The sequence below is a fragment of the Lathamus discolor genome, chromosome 6 (genome assembly GCF_037157495.1).
Source record: "Lathamus discolor isolate bLatDis1 chromosome 6, bLatDis1.hap1, whole genome shotgun sequence".
In the NCBI taxonomy this organism is placed as follows: domain Eukaryota; kingdom Metazoa; phylum Chordata; class Aves; order Psittaciformes; family Psittacidae; genus Lathamus; species Lathamus discolor.
In genome coordinates this window covers 38,489,449-38,511,767 of record NC_088889.1, presented here as the reverse complement: position 1 = coordinate 38,511,767, position 22,319 = coordinate 38,489,449, and the positions used below count along the sequence as shown (strand labels likewise).

At 54.5% G+C, this 22,319-nt stretch overlaps 1 protein-coding gene across 1 annotated transcript; it reads right to left on the bottom strand.

The window, feature by feature from the left end:
* Positions 1-3,909: 3,909 nt before the first annotated feature.
* On the bottom strand, positions 3,910-21,174 carry SYNDIG1L (synapse differentiation inducing 1 like). Its single transcript, XM_065685166.1, has 4 exons — positions 21,100-21,174; positions 8,959-9,414; positions 7,603-7,740; positions 3,910-6,170 (listed from the first exon to the last, which is right to left on the bottom strand). The coding sequence occupies exons 2-4, from the start codon at positions 9,385-9,387 to the stop codon at positions 6,012-6,014; spliced, it is 726 nt and encodes a 241-aa protein (XP_065541238.1). The 5' UTR covers positions 9,388-9,414; positions 21,100-21,174; the 3' UTR covers positions 3,910-6,011.
* Between the last annotated feature and the right edge of the window lie 1,145 nt (positions 21,175-22,319).

Here is a 22,319-nt window from a genome sequence, read left to right as displayed (position 1 = left end):
GCTCTGGAGGCCTGGCAGGAGCCATGCTCTCCCTGGTGAGTGGCCAGGAGTTGCCTCCCAGGCTTAGAAAGCCCTGCTGAGCTTTTCCTCTACATCAACCCACAGGAGCAAATGACATTCAGAGTTATCCTGTGGCATGCTTGCGCCCGAGCTATGTGGTGGGGCAGCCCCAGACGAGCAATGCTGAGCCAGTGGAGCATCTCTGAAGAAACCATTAAGCTTGTTTTTAGGGTCGATGGGATCTCATCACCATCCATCCACCCACCCCAGTGTCCCCTATGAAGTCCCAGAGGAGGGGAATGGGGGCAGTAGGTGACCCAGGGGGAGAGGAAGGCAAGCACATGAGGAGATGGGAGCTGCAGAGCAGTGCTGTGTGCTGCTGCAGGGAGCCCTGGCCGCCTGGGCTTTGTGTGTCAGGAAGCAATTGGACTAATTAGCTACAAGTGAGCTCCTCTAAGGGAGTAAGCTGGTAATTACTCCAGAATGATTAGCCATGTCTCAAAACTGCCAGAGGCTGGAGATAGCTTTCAGTGGCAATGAGGGCTGCAGTAGCAGCTGTGAATGTACACTCGTGACCTTCCCAGAGTGTTTATTTCCTTGGCTGAGCAGGGAGGGGGGGGGTTCTGACTATGGATGTCAGATTCCCCATAACCCCGTGCTACCCACCCTCTCTGCCTCCTTCCCATTAAACCTCACCTCTCATGCAGAGTGCCTAACTCCTAGAGTCCAGCCGTGGACCACTGCTGCCCTTCTGTTGTCCTCGTGGATATTTTTGCAGAACTAATTTGCTCTGTAGATCTTTATGTCAGATCTGCCTTTTACACACTGGAGCAATGGCTCAGGCCTTTGCTCATTCCCTGCAGGCAGAGGAGCATCCTGCCTGCTGCAGCAATTCCTGCTGGCAACCCCTCATCAAATCTCCCTGCATTTCGGCCTGTCCCTGTCCCTCCTCCCTTCAAGGTAGCCCAGTTTCTTTACTCTTCTGTGTTTCCAAACCCTCCTGGTTTTGTCTCATCAACAATGGCACCAAGGCCCTCCCTATACCATCCTGTTGGTGAAAATATGGAAGATCAATCCTCATATGGATCCTCAAGGATTTGCCCTGCAGCGCAACAGATCTAAAATATTAATAACCTGTCAATACCTGTCCTAGCTTTCTTTAGCCAGCCCAATCCCCATCTGATGACTGTCAGTGTGGCTTCATCCCAGCGACTTGGCCAAGGTGCAGATGCAGTGTTCCCTGCCTTTCTTCTAGAAAGCAAATGAGCTGATGTGTAATACTAATTTACCACAGTCAACACCTGGGAAACGCCAGAGTTTTGGAGAAAATGCTCAGATATGAAAGCACTTCAGGAAGGAAAAGCTTCCATCTTTCTAGGCTAATACTGTCAAGAATTTACTGCCTGTGCCTAGACTTTGGTATATTACTTTGAGGATGGCATTTTGGTAGATACTGCAGCTATTTGCGTTCATTTCTCTTTCCCTGGCTTCTGCTTTTGCCCCTCTCCCCATCCCTCCTCCATCACTTCAGTAACCACAGCGCTGGAGGAAGATGGGAGAGCTTCAGCAGGATGACACCTCCTGCCAAACCCAGACGCTTGAGAGTAAAGCCCCCAGCACTTCTGCAGCTGCCTGAGTGTGTGCAGGGAGCCTGCCTATGCGGCAGGAAGCACCCCTTGTGAGCAGGCTGCAGCTTCGCCTTTGCAAGGGGCTGTGGCTTCCCAGGTGGATGAAGATGCCAGGAGTGCCACAGGAAGGACACCCAACATCCTGCCCCGGTGGTTTCCACATCATCCATTCCAGGGCTGACCCCAAGGAGGCGCAGTTTGGCTGGGAGGCTGCGGAAGGATCAGTGCCCCAGGGGAGCCCTTTGGCCAGGGCCAGGGACCCGCCGAGATCTGGTGTTTCTTCACCCTCTCACCTTATCCTTCTGGGAAGAGGAGAGAGATCCAGCACGGCCCTATCCCAGCATCCCTCCTCACGGATCCCCGGCCCCCGTCAGTAGCCAGCAGCTGGGGTTTCAGCATGGCGCAGCGCTTGCCAAGGGGTGAGCAGTGCAAGCGGCGCTGGGGGATAGCAGGCTCAGATGCGTTGGTTGCTCAGATCTGCACTGAGCTGCTGGTGCTTTTTTCCTCAGCAGCTTTCTTCCTGGCTGCATCCCAGAAGGAAGCAGGATGCAAAGGCCAGCCCTGCCCTGGCACAGTCTCTGTCCACCCTGTCCTTAGCTGATCCTGAAGAGAAAGGCCCGCCGGGAAGTGCTCACCTGGACATTGCGGAGGTTACGGAAGGAGCCCAAGCTGGAAGATGACAAGTTTTTCACCGCTGGGAAAGGAAACCAAAGCCCATCACACCTCAAACCATGAAGCTTTTTGCTCCTGGCTGAGTGAGGAGCATCTCCAGGGCCAGGGATGCAAGGAGGGGATGTTCCGCTAGTCACAGGGAGCAGGACTGGCTTGGTCCCCAAGGTCTTGTCCTCCATACAAGGCAGGCATCTGGGACACCTGGCACTTCTTGCAACCCCAAAACTGCCCAGCATGTGAGCACAAGAAAGGAGCGTTTGTGCATGGGCACAGGGAGCGGGGCAGGGGATGGGCTTTCTGTTGAGTTTCTGTGTCTGTCTCTTGGCGTCACCAGCTTAGGGCAAGGGCTGGGGGAGTTGGTGGCGCAACAGGGGCAGGGCAGGGGCATTTGGGGAGCAGTGGACAGGAGGGCGATGGGATGGGGTTGCTGGGGCCAGAGGGTTGCAGGACTGTGTCTGTGCCAGACAGCACCTGCATTCACAGTGGCAGGCACCTGTAGCCAGCTGGTGGGGAGCTCAGTTGTAAATTATGGGTAACGAATTACTCATGAGTGGAAGGGGGGGTGGGTCTTGTTCTGATGTATACAGGGACTCTTCAGCATCTCTTGTGACTATGTTTTAGACAGCTCCACAGTGCGGGCAAGGACAGCAGGCTGAGGTGTATGTGCTTTTAAAACATCACAATTTAACCAATCTCACTGTACTGCCAGCTCAGAGAACCACAAATCCTCCCTCTCCAGCCACCAGGAATCCTGCTCCATCACCACAGACCATCTCTGCTCTCCCTGCCTTTCACATCCCCTCCCACAGCTGCGACCTGCCAGGCTCCCTGCACTCCCTTCTTTCTGGGCTAGACATGTTGTCAGGCCAGGACTGGAGGCTAGCTATCCTTCACCCAAAACATCCCAGTGCCCCCTGTGTGATCAAGACCATAATGGAGCACTGCTGTGATGCTGGTGGACCCTGAGTTGGACAGAGACCCCTCTTCTGGCAGGACAGGAGAGAAGTGGTGAAGAGTCACTTCTTCCACATCCACTGGTAGGGTTTAGTTCAACATCTTGCATTTTTTTAAGCCCAATCAAGTTTTTGGAGCTTCCCTGACTGCTGTGCCTTGTTGCCGTTGTGCTTCCCTCCCTTCTGCTCAGGCGGCTGCAGCAGACGCTGTGAGTCTATAATGAGTTATTCAGCAGCAGTCTCCATGCTGGTCCTCGGATTTAGATTTCCACATGTTTCCCTTCAGGCTGTTTCCAACTAATTTCTCCATTTGCATAATGCCCCCTTAGAGATGCTCTGGCACAGCCCCTTCTCCCCCCGCCCCGTTTGACAAGATCATTAGAGATTCAGGCTATTAGTGGAAAACACTTTAATTCTGTTGGCCCTTTAGCCCAACAGTCTTTCCCTGTGTGTCTCCAATTAGATACAAAGAGGTGGGCTGGGGTGCAGAGGGATGAGGTGCCCACATGGCTGCTGCCCACCCCCCGGCCATGGCAGCCTCTGAAGGGAACCAGCTGGCAGAATCACAGAGTCAGAGGCAAACACAGTTTGTTATTGCTGATTCTGGTCCAGCAGCCCCAGTGGTTGTGTACTTGGTGGGGAGAGACAGGGAGGGCTTTAGCTGAGATGGCACTGAGGGGGGGGTTGTCACATGGGCACCCACAGACATCTGTCCTGTTCTGTTATCTGGGGGATGGATGCCCAGGAAGGCACATGCAGGAGACAGCAATGAAAACCATCCCTTAGCTGCTGGGTGCGGGTGCCCCTCCCCTCTCCTCTCTAAGCTATCTCATCTCTTCTGGACACCTCAGTCCTTCCCTGCAAATTCTGTCTCCCACTGTCCGCCATCAGAAGTAAGACCTGCTTATTCCCTCCTCATGTTCGTGTCCTTCTGCCCCCCTTTGAGCACATTTTATTTTGTGCTTCTACTACACAGAACATACGTGATGCTCTCCCTCTCTCTCTCTCCTTAATTCTTGTCTGTCCATGCATGGCAAAAAGCCTACATCAACATCCCGCTTCCAACACTAGCTGCTTGCTGTGATCTGCATCGCAGTACAACTCCCTCCGAGTCGCCCAGACACCAGCTGGATTATAACTTCCTTCAGGAACTGCATAAAAACCTTCAGGTTTAAATGAGCTCAGCACTCCCGCAAAGCTCACCTCTTCACTAGCCAGCTCCATGTCCTTACAAACACGGTCTTTTCTCCTGCTTTTTTTATTAGCTCTTCCATGTTATAAAACATAACGAGGACTTTCAGACCAGCTTCTGCACAGGTCTCTGATGCACTTCTCTCTTTTATGGCTCAAGTACAACAGCATCGCAGACATTAACATGCTTCTTAAAGATGAAATGTACATTTGAATGGCACCCAGCTGGAGAACATGCTGCATCTCTTGAAGCTGCAGCCTGCCCAGAAACCCCAGGAAGGGGGTGATGGGCACCCAGAGTCTGCCTGCAGCCCTCTGCACACCGGGGAAGGAGGGAGCAGGAAGGGAGCATCAAGGTGGATGCTGCAGAGCAGGGGTGAGGCAGGGCCTTTTAACACCAGCCCCCTGAGGCAGTCATTGCCATCACACCCACCTCCAAAGCACCTGACTGTCGCTGACAATACACAAATTAGCAAAAGTGAGATGTAAGTGGGGATGCGTGGGACTTCCTTGTCAGCAGAGGCTTTTGGAAGGATGGAGATACCCCTCTCCGAGGCATGGGAAGAAGTGGTTTTGGGTCAGACCCTGTGTTCTGGGCTCCCTCCAAGTTTTCATCCTTTGGACCTCATTCCCTTGCAAACAGCATTCCCACCCTAGGCTCTGTGTGTCTTGTTGGCCTTTTCTTTCCATTCGTCTTGATATGCAAGGCCCTGATCTAGTGTCAAGAGTGGAGTCCTTCAGGCCCCCACCCCTCCCAGGTCTCTTCTTGGGTAGAAATTGCCATTTACAAGTATCTTCAGGGCCCAGCACTGTGGGACAGTGACCTTACAGGGGCTCTGACTTGCAACTATCATTATAGTCACTATTAACATGGAGGAAACCTTGCTGTCTCTGCCAGCTTATTCCAACAATGGGAGTGATGGTGTGCAGCCACCAGCCTGCCTTCCTCCTTGTTTCTGGTCTGGGATGAGCCAGCGGCTGGAATGTTCTCCTGTGGACCAGGGGTCTGTCTGCAGAGGGATGTGAAGAGCATGTCTTTTGGTCATGACCGTGATATGCCCTCCTACTTGGCTGCAGCTGGGAGGCAGGTGCCGCCCTGTGGCACTGACATGAGAATGTTGTCCCCATCACAGAAGTCTGGAGACCCCCCTCCCCAGCACCCTGGCCTCCCAGAAGAAAGAGTGGTCATTTCCTGGCACCATATTCCTTCTCCTCCCTGTGTGCCCCCTTCATGGGCCAAGCCTGAGCACCAGGGGTGGATCTCCCGACTGTGGGGCTGGGAGGAGAAGCCATGGCCTGTCTTGTCTTTCATCTGGAAAATGTGCTCTTCCTGGTCCCCGCAGCCAGGCTGGTGCCCAATTCCCTGTTGTTAGATGGTTACACCTCACAGCCTCAGCGAGAATGGGGGTCTGCTGTTCTTCTGAAAGGGGAAAGAGCTTGCATAGGGCATCCAAGCTGGGGTCCTGCTGTGCAAGCAGCCTTTGCAGGCACTGGCGCCCTGTGCTCCACAGGAAGGCTCCATCCCAGGGGCCGGCGGCTGGGGACAGTGCTGACGTGCAGATGGCAGCTATACGTGGCCCCCTTTGGAGAGATAAGCGATCAGCGCTACCACCACCCCGATGTACACTCCTGTGCCAATGGTTATGGAGAGCGCGGCGAGGAAGAGAGCTCGGCGGGAAGCTGAACTGGCCAGGTGGAAATCTCCTTTGGAGACAGCCTTGCTGGTCTGGAAGGAGAAGAAATGCTCATTGCTCACAGCAGTACCAGCCTGGCCTTTTAACCTGTGTGCAGTTATTTCACTACTGAGTTAACCCCCCCCTTCCCCAGCCATTGCGTCCCTTGAAGGCTGGTGACAGACAGCAAGTTGTCCATCCACATTTTCCTCTGGATTTTGCCTTCGTGGGAAGTGTGGGCTTTGGCTGTTTGTTTGAAAGCCCCAGCCTTCCAGGTGCTCAATCAGAGCTGTCAGTGGATGGCTGGACCCTCTTAAGACCAGACAAAGGGTCGGTACCTGGGGTGATGGCTGTGCGATACTGTCTAGATACCAATATATCTGACACAGACATATAGCAAGTGCTGCCTAGTCTCAGGGAGCTGACTCCAGAAAGCACGGCACATCAGTCTGGCTGTGCTGCAACTTGATTTTCCCTGCATGGGGTTTTCAGTTGAAGCCTGTTTGCCAGGGAAGGGCTTATGGAGCCAGAAATGGAGACAGATGTGGGTGTTGGCTCTCTGGGCCGGCAACTTCCAGCTTCCCTGAGTGCCATGGGCACGTTCAGAGTTACTCTTGGTATGGCCTACTATGTGTGTTTGAGTTGCCGTGCGGAGATCAGGGCACTCACTGTGCACAGGCGCTGAGTAAAGAGATGATCCTTGCCTCAGTGAGTGAACAAAGTGGTAGTTACAGCAGCTGGAGCTGTAACTACCAAGAAATAGCACCAAGTACATCGTCACGTGGAGAGTGCACTGTGCTACCCTGCACCACGTAAAAATGTGAAATCAGCCACTCCATTTAAAGCTTGCCCTGCCTCTCACCGCCTCTGTGCCAGGTACTCAAGTTATATACTTTTCCATCTCTGTCTCTATCCTCTTGATTTAACTTCTTAATGCCTTCCCCCATCTATTCTTGGTACAGCATCATCTATGCAAACACTGAGTAAATCCTCTGGCTCTGCATGAATTATTCTGGGTCAACAGTAATGTAAGTGAGCCCAGGCTCTGGGATAAGCCCTCAAGAAGGCAGCAGCTTCTCTGAGCTGGTGCAGTTCAAAGGCCACCACCCTCTTCAGCCTCTGCCAGCCTGGCCTTGGCTCACACAGCTTAGCCAATGCATGTCAGAAACAAGAGCAATAGAGGAGCTGTGCTGTGATATGGACATCAGGCTCCCTTTCGTGTCCAGGCTCCAGAGCAGCCTGACTCCCAGGGCATGGGCTGCCTTGTACTGGGTCATGGTATATGATCTCTGCGCTGTTGCAGAATGGGAGATAGGTGGGAAAATGCCATTTTCCTGAGCCTAGCTGGAGGGTGAGAACCTGGGTCCAAGGGAATCCCAAAGAACACCCAAAAGACCCAAAGGAAAAGCCCCCCAGGGCTGCTGTGCCTTGCAGGGCCCTTGCTCCAGCACTCACTGCATGCAGGCAAGCGGAAAGATCTCTTACCCCTTGTGAGAAGTAGAAGGCAGCAATCCCCAAGGGCCAGAAGCAGCACAGCATGGAGAAGAGGGCCAAGCCCAGGTGGTCGCGTGGCGGAAGCATCAGGAAATGGTCCTCACTTTCGCTGTCACTGGAGGAGTCGCTCTGCAAAACCGGATGGGTTCAGCATGTGCCCATCTCCCCGTGCTGCCCTGCAGGCTGTCTCAGCCCCTCTCCTGATCTCTCCTGGCCCCATCACATATTCTCATCTGTTTCCCACCTGCAAACTCAAGGAGCAAGTTTCACAAATCTTTGAGCCTGGTTTGGTGAGAAAACATGTAGCTCAGCAAATCCAGGAGCAGAGTGGATTTTTCACTCCCTGCCAGAGCAAATGGGGGTCTGGGATTTCCCTGGGAGGTAGATAGATAGTCTTAAACTGAAATATCTTCAGCTTTGGCAGAGCTGGCTGTTTGTTAGGTTAAACAAACTCAAACAAAGTGCCTTATCCCCATTAGGGACTAGGAGATCGATACACCGCAAAGCTAATTTAGCAAGTGAGGGAACACAGTTGGATTGGAGCCTCCCTCACAGGGACGACACATCCCATCCCCTTAGCAAGCGCATTGCTCAGGGCAGCTGCGGTCAGCCCTCCTGTGGCACTGCTCCATCAGCCACAGACCGGCCTGGAAGTGATGTGTGTCGGTGGGGAAGGCACACAGAAGTGCAGACACCCTTGCTGCCGTCTGAAAAGGCCAAACCACTGGCACTGAAAACAGTGGAGCTGTGCTGGGTCATCACACGTCAGCTCCAGCAGGCTCTGGGGACCTGCTCCCACCTCTCAAGGTCCTGGATGATGTTCCCAGCCTCTGCACTGCCACTCAAGCCATGATGGGGCACAGAGCACAGCGTGAGGCTGCTTTGTCAGCTCTCATTCTTCCTTTGCAAGATTCATCTGGTCTTTACATATACAGCTTTCTCTCGGCTGCTGCCATCAAGCATGTGAATTTTGCTGTTATGCAAGGGTTGTTATTTTCCCTTAGACTGAGTGCCACAGCAGCTGCAGGCTGCCCTTGTCAAAAAGTCCCCATATCCCAAGGGTCCCCCAGAGACGGCCCCACGTCCCCTTTGCTCCCAGTGGGCATGCAGCCAGGCTGCCCTCAGGGAAGCTGACCTCCTTCTGAGGTCTGCGGTGAGAAGGGAGCAGAAATAATAAGGAGAAAGAAGAAATATTGGGTACAGAGGGAGAGGTGGTGATGCAAGAGATAGTAGGGTCTAGGGGGAAAGCTCTGGGGAAAGAAGGGAGAATAAATGACCAAGAATTTGGGCCAGTGGCCAGCATTAGCAAAGGAGCAGTTTGGTGCCACCCCAGCTGGCAAAGCTCACCTCGTACTCCTGGAGCTCCTCTTCCTCCACCTCATAGGACACGGTTTGGATGCGGATGTCGCTCTCCACCAGGCAGGACCCTTGTGCCTCGTGCACGTCAGGAGCTTCAGCTGGAGCCTCTTTGCTTTCTGTAAAGGTGGTCTCGCAGCTCTCCATCTTGCTGTCCTTGGCTTTAAGAGTGGTCTCATCCTTCACGAGGATGAAACTGGGGCCGTACAAGGCTTCAACGGCCAGCTGCAGGGAACTGGCATCCAGCAGCTGGTGAGTCCTGGCACCACCAGTGTTTTGGAAGATGTAGGAATACAGTTTCCCTTGGCAGCGATGGCTGGGGTAGTCCTGGCTGTGATGCTGGTGGTAAGAATAGCTGCTGTGCAGGTGCCCATTGGCCTTGGCCAAGAGTGGGTTTTGGAGCTCCCGCACGCTCTCCATGCTGCCGGTAGTAGTGGGGGAGAAATCCTGTGGGAGCAAAGAAAGTGGGAGGGGGAGTTCTTATTTCAGCATGAAATGGGAGAGGGAGCAGAAAAGCCTCTTGCCCATGCAGAGCTGATGTCAAGATGAGACTAGTGGGAACAGAAAGATTTGGCAATGCTGGAAAAAACAAGAGCCCTCCCCACGTCTCCACAGCTTGAATGCTATCTCGGCAAACTGAGCATCTCTTCATCTCTCCCCAGCTGGTAGGAAGATAAGGAGGCAGCCCTGCAACAGGATGATCTGATTCAGGCTGGATTAAGATGAGAATTTGCTGTATCTATAATGCATCTTGAGACGGCCACGTGCAGCCTGACAGGAAAGGACCTACTACATCTTTTCTGCTGGTTCATAATGTGTGCTGTGGCAGAGCCTAACAGACAGCTCAGAAGTAGATAAGAGGCTGACAGACACTTGAGTGGCAACCCTGACTTCCTAAAGCAGAGGGTCGCATGGTGAATTAGAGCCCTTCAGGCACTGCACATGCACCTAATGGCTTTCAGGTACATGGGAGGCTTTCTAGGGCTTTTCCAAGGTGAGCTGGGGCCAGGGCAAGAGCAGCAAGCTGTCGAGGGAAGCCAGAAGGCTGCTGTGAGGACATGGAGGCAGTGTTTAGTGTGGGGTGGGGGTCACTGGATGCGCAGGCAGCCATGCAGAGGAACAGAGGGGTGCAAAGGTTAACGGGGAGACCTCACGGGGTTTGGTCCGCATTGAAATCATGACAATTTAAGTAAATGACCCACCGCATCAGAGCCCTGCTTGAACTAGATCCATTCCTGGTACAGCTGCAGCTGTGCAGCCCTGGCTGTGGGCCACCAGCTTCAGAAAATGCCAAGTCCAAATGGGATCCTCAGCTACAAATGTCAACCCGGGCTTCTTCCTTCCTCTGGGAAACTCAACCCCTCTCCCTTCCTCCATTTCAGAGCACTGAAACCTTGTGCTGCCTTTTTTTCTTTTCTTTCTTTCCATGAAGATTTCAGAGATGAAATATTCCTGAGATGAAATATTCCGACTGCTTTTCTTCAGAGGAGCGTTTCCTATTTTGGCTTCCCAACGCACCTTGGCACAAAGAAGATGCGTAGTGAAATATCAGCATTCCCCAGGAGAGAGAAACAATTACTTTGCACTCTTCAGTACCTGAGCCCCGTGTTTTACAGCTGCTCTCTGGCACATTCCCAGCTCTTAGACTGTGCCAACTTATTGCTTTGCAACCCCAAATGTTCCTGTCCTCCTCAGAGACCTCCGTCACTGCCTCCTCTGCAGGATGCTGTGTAGCAGAGACATGCTTTCCCCTGCTATAGGGTTCCCTGAGGTGCACTAGGCTTTCTGGTAGAAAGCACATCACTTTGGCTTTAAATCTGTCCTCGGAAAGAAAGCATAAAAAAAGGAATTGGAGTTGAAGGCTCCAGGCAGTGAAAACCCAAGTGGTCCCGACCTCTTGGCCAGGCTCTGCCCTGTCGCAGTTTGACTGCCATGCCTGATTTTAAATGGTCCTGTTGATGAGCTTTCTCTGGAAGCAGTTGCCACATTTTGGAAGGCTCCTCAGAAAGAGGGAGCCACTCAAAACCACTCTGGCGCTGCTGGAACTCTCCACGTCTTGGTGAGTGCTCTCTGCTTTTCCCTGCCCAGGATCATTCCCTGCTTCCTGCAGTCTCCCACCTCACTAATAAAGCCGGTAATGGCTTGTGCAGCAGATGGCCGCGAAGTATTTTCAAAACATTGAAGGGAGATGCGTTTTGCAGCACAGACGGTTTGATTTCCTGCACAGACCCAGGGAAGCTCGAAGCTTCATCCTGGTTTACAGGCAACAAAAGCACAAACCTCTTCTCCGCTTACCTCAACGCGCAGGTTAGATTTCCAGTAAAACATCTTGCTTTTTAGCAAAGCAGTAGGGAGAGGCCAGTCACTGAGCATCATTTGAGAGCAGCGCCCCAGCAGGAGCAGGAGCCCCAGTCTAGCAAGAGAAAGCTGGCAGTTTCGGTAGGGCATCTACACCTCATCTCAAGCAGTGCTTCTGGCAGCAAGCTCGGGCAGGGAGGGATGGGATCTTGCTGGGAGCTCCCAGAGGGAGCCGGCTACAGAAGCACTAGAGAAGCAGCAGCACAGGGGCTGCGGGCAGGCTGCTGGCCACCGGGCAGCGGGTGCTGCCTGCACGGAGGTTGCGGCTCTGTCACTTCAGGCTTTGTCAGTGGGTTAGAACAGGGGAAGAGCAGTGCAGCAAAAGCCATGTGCTCACAGCTGCGAGTGCTGGGAAACACCGAGTATGGTGGAGGGAAAGAAGGGAAAGGAGTCAGCAGAAACTGAACACCTAAAAAGCAGCTTGGGAGGTGGCAGGTGTCATGGACCAGGGTGGCAAGAGTGCGTGTATGCAGCTGGACTGCGGCTGGATATGGACTCTGCTGACTTTGGGCATCCCAAAGGATGATAGAAGGGCTGGCTAGTGGGAGATGGCTGGCTGACATGGGCTAGGGGTAAAAGGCAGGGAAAGCTTGCAGGTATCAAATATCCCAGGGTGTACACACTTTGGAAGAGTAACAGTGTGAGCAGTAAAAGAAACAGAAGGAAAATGCTTCTGAAGCATGGGGATGTCTCTGTGAATGTGGGGTGAACAGCGCTGACGGCTTTGCCTCAGCGAAGCAGGAACAGCCAAACCTCTCTGGTCCTCAGACTGCCCTGGAGCTGTCCCTAGAGCAAGGCCAGGACCTCAGAGGTTGCTGCACTGCACAAAGCATTGACAGGGCAGGGCTACAGCTAGAACACTGTAGTCCATGCAAGTCCTGTACCCTCTGGGATTGTAAAAGATTTACCTGTACTAACCTCTCTTTTCCTTGCTGCCTTCCACTCTTGGGAGCTGAGTACTGTGCTCTCCATGGGAGTAGGATGGGCTGCAAATGCAAGTGGAGAGTGCAGAAGGAGGTCTCACCGCGCTTCTCAAATAAGCAAAGAGACCACCAAATGCAGCCCTAGCACCCAGTTCAGGTGCTAGTATTTGTCAGCAGTGGGGAGGAGATGCTGAGGGCCAGCACAGCATCACAGCATGCCTGCGGCAGTGTACTCAGCCCTGCTGGAAAGCAGCCAGGCTGAAACCTCTCTCTCTGATAACTGATGTGAAAAGTCCCAGTATTGGAGGGGTTAGAGATGCTTCCCACTCCCTAGTCACCAAGATCACTGCATTGCATAGAGGCTGTGCCCATATGTGGAAGCATGTGTGCTTGTGTGCACTGAACAATCCGGGTTTGCAGGTGGAGATGAGGGCTGTCAAACCTCTAGAGATGATATTAGAAAGGGAATGGCAGGGAGGGCACCGATCAGCCCAACATGCACATGTGCAGGGAAGGACAGAGCCAAACCAGCCCTGCAGAGTCTGCAGACCCCATCTTGATTATCTGGATCCTACAGTAAATGTAGCCACACAGGAACTTAATAAAGTAAGCCTGGTAATAAAGTACGCTTGGTAATAACCAGGCTTGGGGGAAGAGAAATGAAGCTAGCAGATGAAAGCAGGGAAGCCGCAAAAGACAAAATTGGCAAAGAGTGGTCATTTTCTGTCCTCATTACTAGCACAACTGGATAGTATGAGTATCCGTCAGCCCCACGGGGCTAGTCTGGGCAGCACTGGCAGGAGGTAGCAGAGGCGGGATGCTGTTAGGTGCACAGGGAGGATGCACACCTACATGTATACATGCACAGAGTGAGGCCGTGGGGAGGGCACATCTGGGAGGAGGCAGATTCCAGTGCCCTGATTGAGCTGCACTATCGCTGCAGCCCTACCACCAAGACTAACGTGCCGGCTATGTAATAACCTGCCGCCCCTGCTGCACTGCTGCTCCCATAACCACCCAGTGGGGCAGGGCCCCCCACCTCCCCAGGCCAGCTACAGCAGTCCCCAGCGGAGTGGGAAATGCACAACTGTGCTCTCAGTGTCTCAAGAAGCTTCCTGGATAAAGGAGCCAAAATAAGGCATGGAAATAAAACACAGCAGATTTAGCTTTATGTTAAAGGGATCTCACCTCCACACCACATCCCCTGGGACAGTCCTCAGAGGGACCCTTAGCACAGATGCCAGCTGTGATAAGCCCAGTTAATGATGAATTGAGTAGTTGTTCCAGGAATCAATCATCACTTAATTGCCCTGTCAAGCAAACACTCTGCCTCGCTTCCCGGGCTCATTAGCAGTTTCTGACTGCATTGCATGTACCCAGACTTCCAAGTGGGAAGGTTAGCCCACCCTGGCTTTCCCCTTCAGGACAGCACCCGGAGGGGTGGGCGCCCTCAGGAAGCATGGCCCCACTGTGTTGCCATGCCCTGCCTGGTCTGAGGGCAGGAGAGTGTGAATAGCTGTTGCTGACCTGGCTGATGGGAAGCAGGATCAAGGCTAGGTACAGCACCCTTCCTAAAGCCCAGGCTTTACTGGAAGCTCAAAGGAGGTGCTTTGGGACTTCTAGGCAGAGGTCCAAGTCCTGCCAGGGCACAGTAGCTCTGCCTCTGGACATCCAAGCTTGCGATTCTGCCCAAGAGGATACCAGCTCACAAGGGCTGCCAAGAAGCAGAGGCAGAGCACCACAGTGAGGAAAAGTTGGCATCTTGGAGAGGGAATATGGGGATGAAGGAAGGGCTGTGAGAGCTTGTGGACAACGTGTCTGGCAGGGGCAGACCAAGCCCTCTCAGCCATAGAAGCCAGCACAGTCGACACATACTTGCTATGATCCAGCCCTGAGCCCTGCAGGGTGAAGCACAGCTCAAGGGACAAGGAAACGCTTTCATCAGCCCCGCAGACATGGCTGTGGAAAGGGGTCATGCTCCAGCCAACAGGCAAGCCCTCCTGTGGCTGCCCACCTCCGTACCGCTGCTCCTGCCTCCGGTGCAGCACTAGAATGCAGAGTGGGGGGCTGTTCACGCTGGGGTGTAATGAAGCCTTCACCAGCCCTGGGAAAGGCTGTTGTGGCAGGAGCACCAGGTGAGGCGGCCAGCAGGCTGGAATGGACAGGGGAGTGATGCAGGGGAGGCAGCTGTCAGCATGGGGCAGGAGGGGAGGGCAGTGGGGCACGACAGCCCCATGGGGCTGGCTGAGGTTGTACCCAGAGAAGCAAAGGGGCACGGTAGGGACAGCAGTGAGAAGAGAGATGGTGGGAAAGAGGGCACAGAGAACCGGTCCCCGGGCCACTGGGATGGAGAAGAAAGAGACTGTAGAGCTGCTGGAGGAGGAAGAGTTGGTGAAGACCAGGAGGGAATGAAGAAGGTGACACAGGGTGCATGGACGACGGAATAGAGGAATGATAATTGAGGCACTCATAATGTAGAGCATCTAGTTCACAACTTAAATGCAGCTGGTTTGATGGAGCTGGAAAGGAGAGAATAAAGCGCTTCTTCTGATCTCCTGACATGTAGAAAGTCAGTGCCTCACCAATGGCCTCCTGACTCCAACAGAGACTAAATTGCCCTGAGAAGTGGGATGCGATAGGCTGCTTTTCAAGGTTCGCAAGTAAAATTGGGCAATTTCCAGGTGGAAATCGAGTCTTTATTCTCTCTGATAAAAATGTTTCTCTGCAGCAGTGTTTCGACCCAGCCGTGCTCAAAGCTGAGGCATTCCTCCTAATGGTAAGAAACGGCAAATCCATTCCAGGGGCTAGCAGGAAAGAGCAGTGCTGCTTCTGGAGGAGCCGTGCCAGGGGCTCAGCAGGGCTGCGGGCTCCCCGCCGCCCCGTCCGCAGCCCCAGTGGTAGCAAGCTAACACGCTGCCCGTGAGCATCAGCAGTGGAGCAACGTGAGCTCCGTCGCCTCCGAACCCTGGAAAGACGGTGGTCGAAACGCTCCGCTCCAGCCAGGAGTGCCTGCACATGGGCTGCCTGCCGCCGTGGCACCAGGGGCTGCGGGGCTGGCACCGTGCTCCGCTGCCACCGTGTTCCCCATCCCAGCACCCATCCGGCGGGGCTCGGCACCCGGAGCGGTGGCCGCTAGATGTCCCAGGCACTCCACGCACCGCCGCTGCCGCTCCGGCCGCCGCGCCGCGCAGCACCGCCCGCGGCCCCGGCCACCCCCGGCCTCCACCGGCCGCCCGGGGCCGAGCGCCCGCAGCACCGCGGGGCCTCCGCAGGCAGCGCCTGGGGCAGCGCCCGTCTGAGCAGACCCTCGGCTACGGCTACACCGCATCACATCCCACCGCTGGCGTTCCCTCGGCTGGTGTGAGCACAGCGCCTGCCAGGAGTCGGAGCTCACAGGCAGGGATGCGGCCACGGGACGTCCCCCGCTGGGATGCACCCCTCATGCAAGGGAGAGGGAAAGGCTTCACCGGGCTATCAGGGAGGAAGCGTAGAGAGGGACGGCAGTAACACATGGTTGTGTGGGTGGCTAGGTGTATAATTAGCAGCTTTGGACTCTCTCAGCACCCTTTTTTTAGCTGGAGATGCAAGCAAGTAAATAAGGTGGCTGTCAGAAGTTTCCGCAGGCTGTCCTGGGTGTGGGGCTCCTGGGAACGTGGGAGCAGGGAGGAGAGTAGGTGACAAGAGGGGCTGCTCCCGGGGCTGCCCCGGTGCCGGAGGAGTGACCTGGACAGCAGTGTTGTGCGGGGTCCAAGACAGGATCAGAGATGGACAACAGCCACGCTGGCGCAGCCCTCTCAGCCTCGGGGTTCTCCTGCTGGATTTGCAACCTAACAGCCCTCAGCCCTGCAGTGCTGTCAACAACAAAGTCCCAGTGAGGATCTTTAAAGGAGCACATAATGCCAACCAAAACTGGTTGGTAGCTGTCATTGGAGGCTTCTTCACATTCCTGTTTGGGAACCCTGCAGGGGTGCTCAGAGGCAGTGGAGGTCAGGGTGATGACTCTCAAGTGGGAAGGCTGCTGGGGCTGTTACTCAATGTCTCCAGCCCTTTCGAGGCATCAGCCAGCAAGGACAGCCTGGGAAGCTTGCGGGCTCTGACTGCTCATGTTGGCCCAAAAATACCAGCCCAAGGTCAGCGGAGGGTGAACTCCCCTGCCTGCTGCAGCATCTACATCACTGGCCTGTTGAAACATGAGTTCAGACTTGGTCCAGGCTTCAACCTCCTCCTTTTCCTCAGCTCAGGACCGCATTAAGGAAATGCCCTAAGGCTGCTGTCTGGAGAGAAGAGCATTGTCACCCTACCCTCAATGTAGAAAACCTACTTAGAATGGCCATGGGCTCCAGGAAGCGCAAATGCTTCCAACACAGATGCAGCCCTGTTCCTTGCCAAGACCAGGCTCCCTGCCTAGTGTACCTGAAGAGACACCGAGCATCCCACAGGAGATCTCATAGAGGTCCCATAAGATGTGTTTATTACCAGGATGTTCTCACTGCTGCTGGAAGATGCACAGAAACTCGTGCCTGTGGATTGTAATTTTTGCTCATGGGTGATTTTCTTATGCTAATGGTTGCAGTGTTCAGTTTCACATCAGGTTTTATCTGTTGCTATTTATACCTATTATTGAGCTGAACATGGTGGGTACCCTAGATGGCTCCACACTCTTCTCCCAGCTTGCCCTACTTCACCCATACCCTTCAAGGCTCTTCTCCTGCCATGAAGTCCCACAGAATATTGCCACTTCACGGCTGCTGCTGCCATGGGACCCTGCATCCCACCCTCCCCACTGCTCCCTCCCCACAGACCACTCTGGGCTGCCTGGTCTGGTGGCACATGGTGAGCATCACCCTCAGGGAGCAGCAATACCCTGTGCTGGAACAGACCTGTGCTCCTCAGCCTTCCAGCCCAGCCTGCCACAGGGATGCTCTCCCTGCCACTGCCTATCACTCAGCATGGAAGTGATCTGTTAGATGGGACCTGGCTTTCTTCTAGGTGAGAGACCCACACCGACCAACACCAAGACGAGGCAGGATGTAGCATTCAGTTGTCAGCAGGCTTTGTGGGAACAGTTGTCCTCCTTTTGCAGCTGCAGCTTGCTGGTAGAGCAGTTTAGCCACAGCACTTAACTCCAACCTCACATCTCTCTGTAAATCCCTCTACTATCAATCGAAGCTGGCAATGTAAAGCGGCTCTTAAGGGCTGCTCATTTGTCTCTGTTTAAAACATATCCATACTCCAATGATTCATAACCACCCTGAAGGCTAGTGCATGCCAGCACCCTCCTTTCCCCACCGTCCTGTTTATTTTATCCACCATCTGCCTGCCTTCAGCTCAGGGCTATATCCACTTTGATTGCTGTGGCCTGATTCTCCTGGGGATACACAAGGCATCTCTACGGTTCAGATGTTTAATTCATTTTCCAGTGATCTCCTCTGTCTTTAGAAATGAACTTACGCTGTGGAGATGACACCTTTCTAGCTTACTTTTCCAAACCATAAGTTTCCAAACACAGCCTGTAGTTATCAGCGGTAAGCTGATCTCCTGGATCAGCAAATAAGTGGATCTCTCTCTTCCCATTCTGGCCAACGTCTGCAGTCGGACAAACTTCAAGGTGTTAAATTATTATCCGGGTCAATAGGTGCAATCCGAAACAAATGTTGAACCTCTCTTTCATGTTTGCTATTGCCAAAGAAATGGAATCCTTGGGTGGACGTGCATGCTCTGTGTTTAAGGACAAGCAGCTTACACTGGCCAGAGATGTAGGAGAGATTTCTTCCTCTTATAAGGAACGGCTGATGGAACTGGGGTTGTTTAGTCTGGAGAAGAGAAGGCTCAGGGGGGACCTTGTCGCTCTCTACAACTGCCTGAAAGGAAGATGGAGAAAGGAGGTGGCTGATCTCCCAACTAACAAGAGATATGGAAAGAGGTAAAGGCCTCAAGCTGCATCAGGGGAGGTTTAGATTGGATATTAGGAATTTTCTTTTTCACCAAAGGGGTTTCCCCGGGAAGTGGTGGAATCACTGTCCCTGCTAGTGTAGATGAGGCCCTTAGTGACGTGGTTTACTGGTGGACTTGGCAGTCCTGGGGTAACGGTTGGACTGGATAATCTTAAAGGACTTTTCCAACCTAGTCCATTCTATGATTCTGTCTTCAGGAATATGGTAAGAGGAAAAGCAGCAGCTGCCCCCAGCCATCCCATGGTTCTTGTCCATCCCGCTGTCCCAGGGGCCCAGAACCATGCAGAGGATGATGCTAAATTATCTTCCATATGGTATGGAAAGAGATACTACAAAACAAAGCCACATTTTCTTTCCCATGGCCCTGTCAAGTCCTGACCATGCCCTGCTGAGGGGCCCTCTTGGCCGGTCCTCCCAGTGCTGTGTGGACACTTTCCCTCTCTTCCTGGCCTCTTTCTTTTCCTTGCCCATGTCACCACTGGACTTAGATCAGCCTTTCCTGGGAAAGAGCTCAGGCTGCTGCTTGCTCCTGTCCGGAATCACAGTGTTGCGGGAGGTGGCCCTGCTCTGTGTGAGCAGTACTGGTTGCCCCACAAGGGCTGAGTAAGGACACCCTGCTCAAGGGTCTTCCCTGCCAGCATGTCCCTGCATGGGGACAAGCTCCAGCACCCTCCATCTTGCTCCTTGGAGGCCCCAGGAGCTGGGAGGACATGCAGAGAAACCTCTGCCCAGCTCAGGAGCAGCACCAGTGTGGCTGCTGCATGGGGCATCACATCTCCAAGCCATGCCCTGGCCAATTTTTCACACCAACAGTTGAGTTTCCAGACAGAGATGGGGACAAATCCTGTGACCAGCTCTGGTTCTCAAAGGATACCCAAAGTGTTTGACTCCAAAAGGAAGCTGGTTCAAGTGATATACCTGGAAAAGGCTGGGGCTCAGTGAAGCCTTCTGTTCCAGGCTGAGAAAAGCCCTTGGGCTGGTTTGCTGCCTTTTTCCCTTGACAGAGAAGCAGCAACAGAAAGACAATGTCAAGGAAATCTATAATGGATTTTCCCCCCCCCTCTCTAATGCTGTGGCTTGGCCCTTCAGCCAGAAAAGTCAATCACTTACCTATCTGTAATTCTGCAGATAAATACTGGCTGGAGACCTTGCCTGAGATTACCCCCTGAAAGCAGCAGCAGAGCAGCATCCTGCAACTGGTGCCTGGCGGTCCCAGGCTCGGGGAGAGGGATTTAGAAAGTAGGCAGAAAAGGGACAAAACCTGCTTGATTCAGAGACCACGCTTGCAGAGCAGCTGGAAAACAATTCCAAGCACAGATATTAAATGTGAGGGAGGGCGATGAAGGGTCAAGAGAGACTTGGGGAAGGGACATAGTCTATCAGTGCCTGCGGTCTATCGCAGATGGAGCAGCACTAGGGGCACTCGGGGGCAGGAAGGGCAGACCTTCAGACTGCCTGTCAAGGTCAAGGATGCTCCTGAGAACATCCCATCCCACACAGAGGGGCCGGGAAGGGGGCAGCCAAACTAGGAGGGCCTGAAGTGCCCACGCCTGTGTCAGGGGCCATTCCCTACAGCCCACAGGCTGCTCTGCCCCAGGCTACCAGGGCAGCCAGGGCTGGCTCCTTTGGGGCTTGCTCCGACAAGCTTGCAGGTGGCAGAGGGTGATATTAACGGGCAAGCTTTTGCCAAGCACTTGGTCACCCCTCAGCAAGCGCTGGTGACATCTGCAGGCTGGGCTGAGGGCACGGAGGGGCTGGGTACCAGGTGAAAGCAGCGATCTGCTGTACAAATTCACCGTGCAGGAGCTGCAGCAAATTACTCATTCTTTAATACTGGTGTTTATTACCTGCCTGTGATGGTGGCTCAGGGAGCTGAAATGAAGTGGTTCAGCTCCCCAAAGCTTTAGCTCTGCCAGCCATTTTCATGACACAAAAAACTTTTGCCAGAGAAATGCAGTCACTACATTTTGGCTTCGGTAATTCCTCCTCCTGACAGCCTACAGAGTAACTACCTATTATCCCCCAGAGACCAAGGCTTTTTTTGTCTTGTGTGCTGCAGGCAGGCTCAGACCCCGCTCCGCTGGTTATCCCTGGTATTGACACAGCGCTACCTTCCTCCTGGTAAAAAGGTTTCTGCTGGTGGCAGATCCTGAGCTCATGAACAGGGTATGTTTTTCTCAGAAGCAAAGCAGGCAGCCCAGAGAAGAGGGTCTGGGGAGAGCACCATCGCTTTTGTGACACCTGCAGCGGCTTCGGAGAAGGAATTATAAACAGGCACTGGGCAGAGATGGAAAGTGCTTCCCTTCCAAACTCCTGAACGTGCAGCTCTTCCTCCAGACACAAGCTGGGAGGGTGTCCCCAGAGCCATAGGAGATGGTGCTGTCCAGGGGAGTTTCATTGGCACAATTCACGCACTAGCATAGCCCTCTTGACCAAGGTCCCCGGACTGGTCCCTTGGCCGGGTGCATCCCAGGGATGCACATTTGGGGTGGGATGGCAGTGGGCTGGCTGCTGCTAGCCTCTGAAGCTCCTCAGCAGAAGGAAAACAACCCCAAACTTCAGTCAGTGGTTGAGCTGCCCCACGGGTGGGAGCCCCGATGGCTGTGTGGGTCCAAAATGCCATTGCAGTTGCTCTGACATGCCCGGCATCCAAAACTTTTGCTTAAATCCTTTCATTTCGCCCACCCCAGAGCCTCCGGTCAGGTAACTCAGTCCTGGTTTCTCCAGGTCGCAGTTTTTCATCCTTACAGCCCCCAACATATTTTCTGACCCCTCTGAGGCCAATCCGAGCTTGAAGCAGGGCTGTCTGCCCCTGGGGACCACCGGATGCCCCGGAAAGCCACCCGCCCTCCTCCGAGGGGGCTGCCCCCATCCCGCAGCGGTGCGCGGGTCCTTACCTGCGTGTCGAGGAGGGGCTCACCCGCCAAGTTGGCGGCCCGGCGGCAGGAGCGCAGCGGCGGCGGCAGGCATGACGGCGGCGGCAGCGCCTGTGCTGCGGGGCCCGGGCGGGCGGGCGGCCCTGCGGCGGGGCCGGCCGTGGGCAGCGGCAGCGGCGGGGAGCGGCACGGCGGAGCCCCGCCGGTGCCCGGGTGTGCGGCAGCGCACCAGGCAGCACACGGGATGTGTGTGCGGCAGCAGCGGAGCCCTCTAGCTGCAGCACAGCCGTACTCGGCGTTCGTGCCCAGAGACCCCGCGCTCGCTGCCTGGCTGCGGAATCACCAGCTCCTGAGGCTCGCTGGCCGGGGCGAGCTGTGCGTTAGCACCGCTCCTCTTCTCCCGACGTGATTTCTTCTCCTGCTGGTTTAGATAACGGAGATGAAACTCCTGCCTCTCTCTCCTGCTCGCTGCATTTCCCAGGGCACAGCCCTTGCTACACCCCCAGCAAGGGAAAGACACGGTGGCAGCAAGCAGAGTTTAAAGGAAAAGGCTAAATGAGATTTCTCGCTGCCGGTGCTGCGGGGTCAGGCAGCCCGGCCGGGGGCTGCATCCCAGGGGCAGGCAGCTCGTTTGCTGGCTCAGCCGGGTATTTTTCTGCCAGGGCGGGATGTTGATTTGCCTCCTCACACCTGAGCATCACTCCAGTTGGTGGAGTTAATCCAGATTTACGCCAGCACAGTGGGAGTCAACACTGCAGGTCCCGCATCATTCCTGCGCGCCCCCCGCCCGTGCAGGTAATGCCCCAGGGAGCCTGTGCTGCTCCCCCAGGCTCCAGCAGCTCCCCGACCCCTGCAGCGTCTTCTCGCTTGCTCTAACCTCCCCGAGTGCTTCCCCAGAGGCTGGCCCCAGCACCAGGACAACTGCCAGCAGATACACTTGCAGCTGAAGCCTGGTCCAGTGGGCTTCTGCTCAGCGTGGTCAGAGACCTGTCTGCCTTCACCCGTCCCCAGTGCTGCTGTGCCGAGAAGAGACTGCACCAGGCAGACCCCGGCGTGTCCCACTGCCACTCATTTCCACTGCCCTCAGCACCCTGTGGTCACTCCTCAGAGCCCACACCAGGGCCACCTCGTGAACACACTGAGGCTTCTCAGCACAACGTTCCTTTCTGGATGGCCAGGCTTGTCTCTAAGACCTCCCAGCTTATTCCAGGTAACGAACTGAAGGGTGACGGGTTATGTGC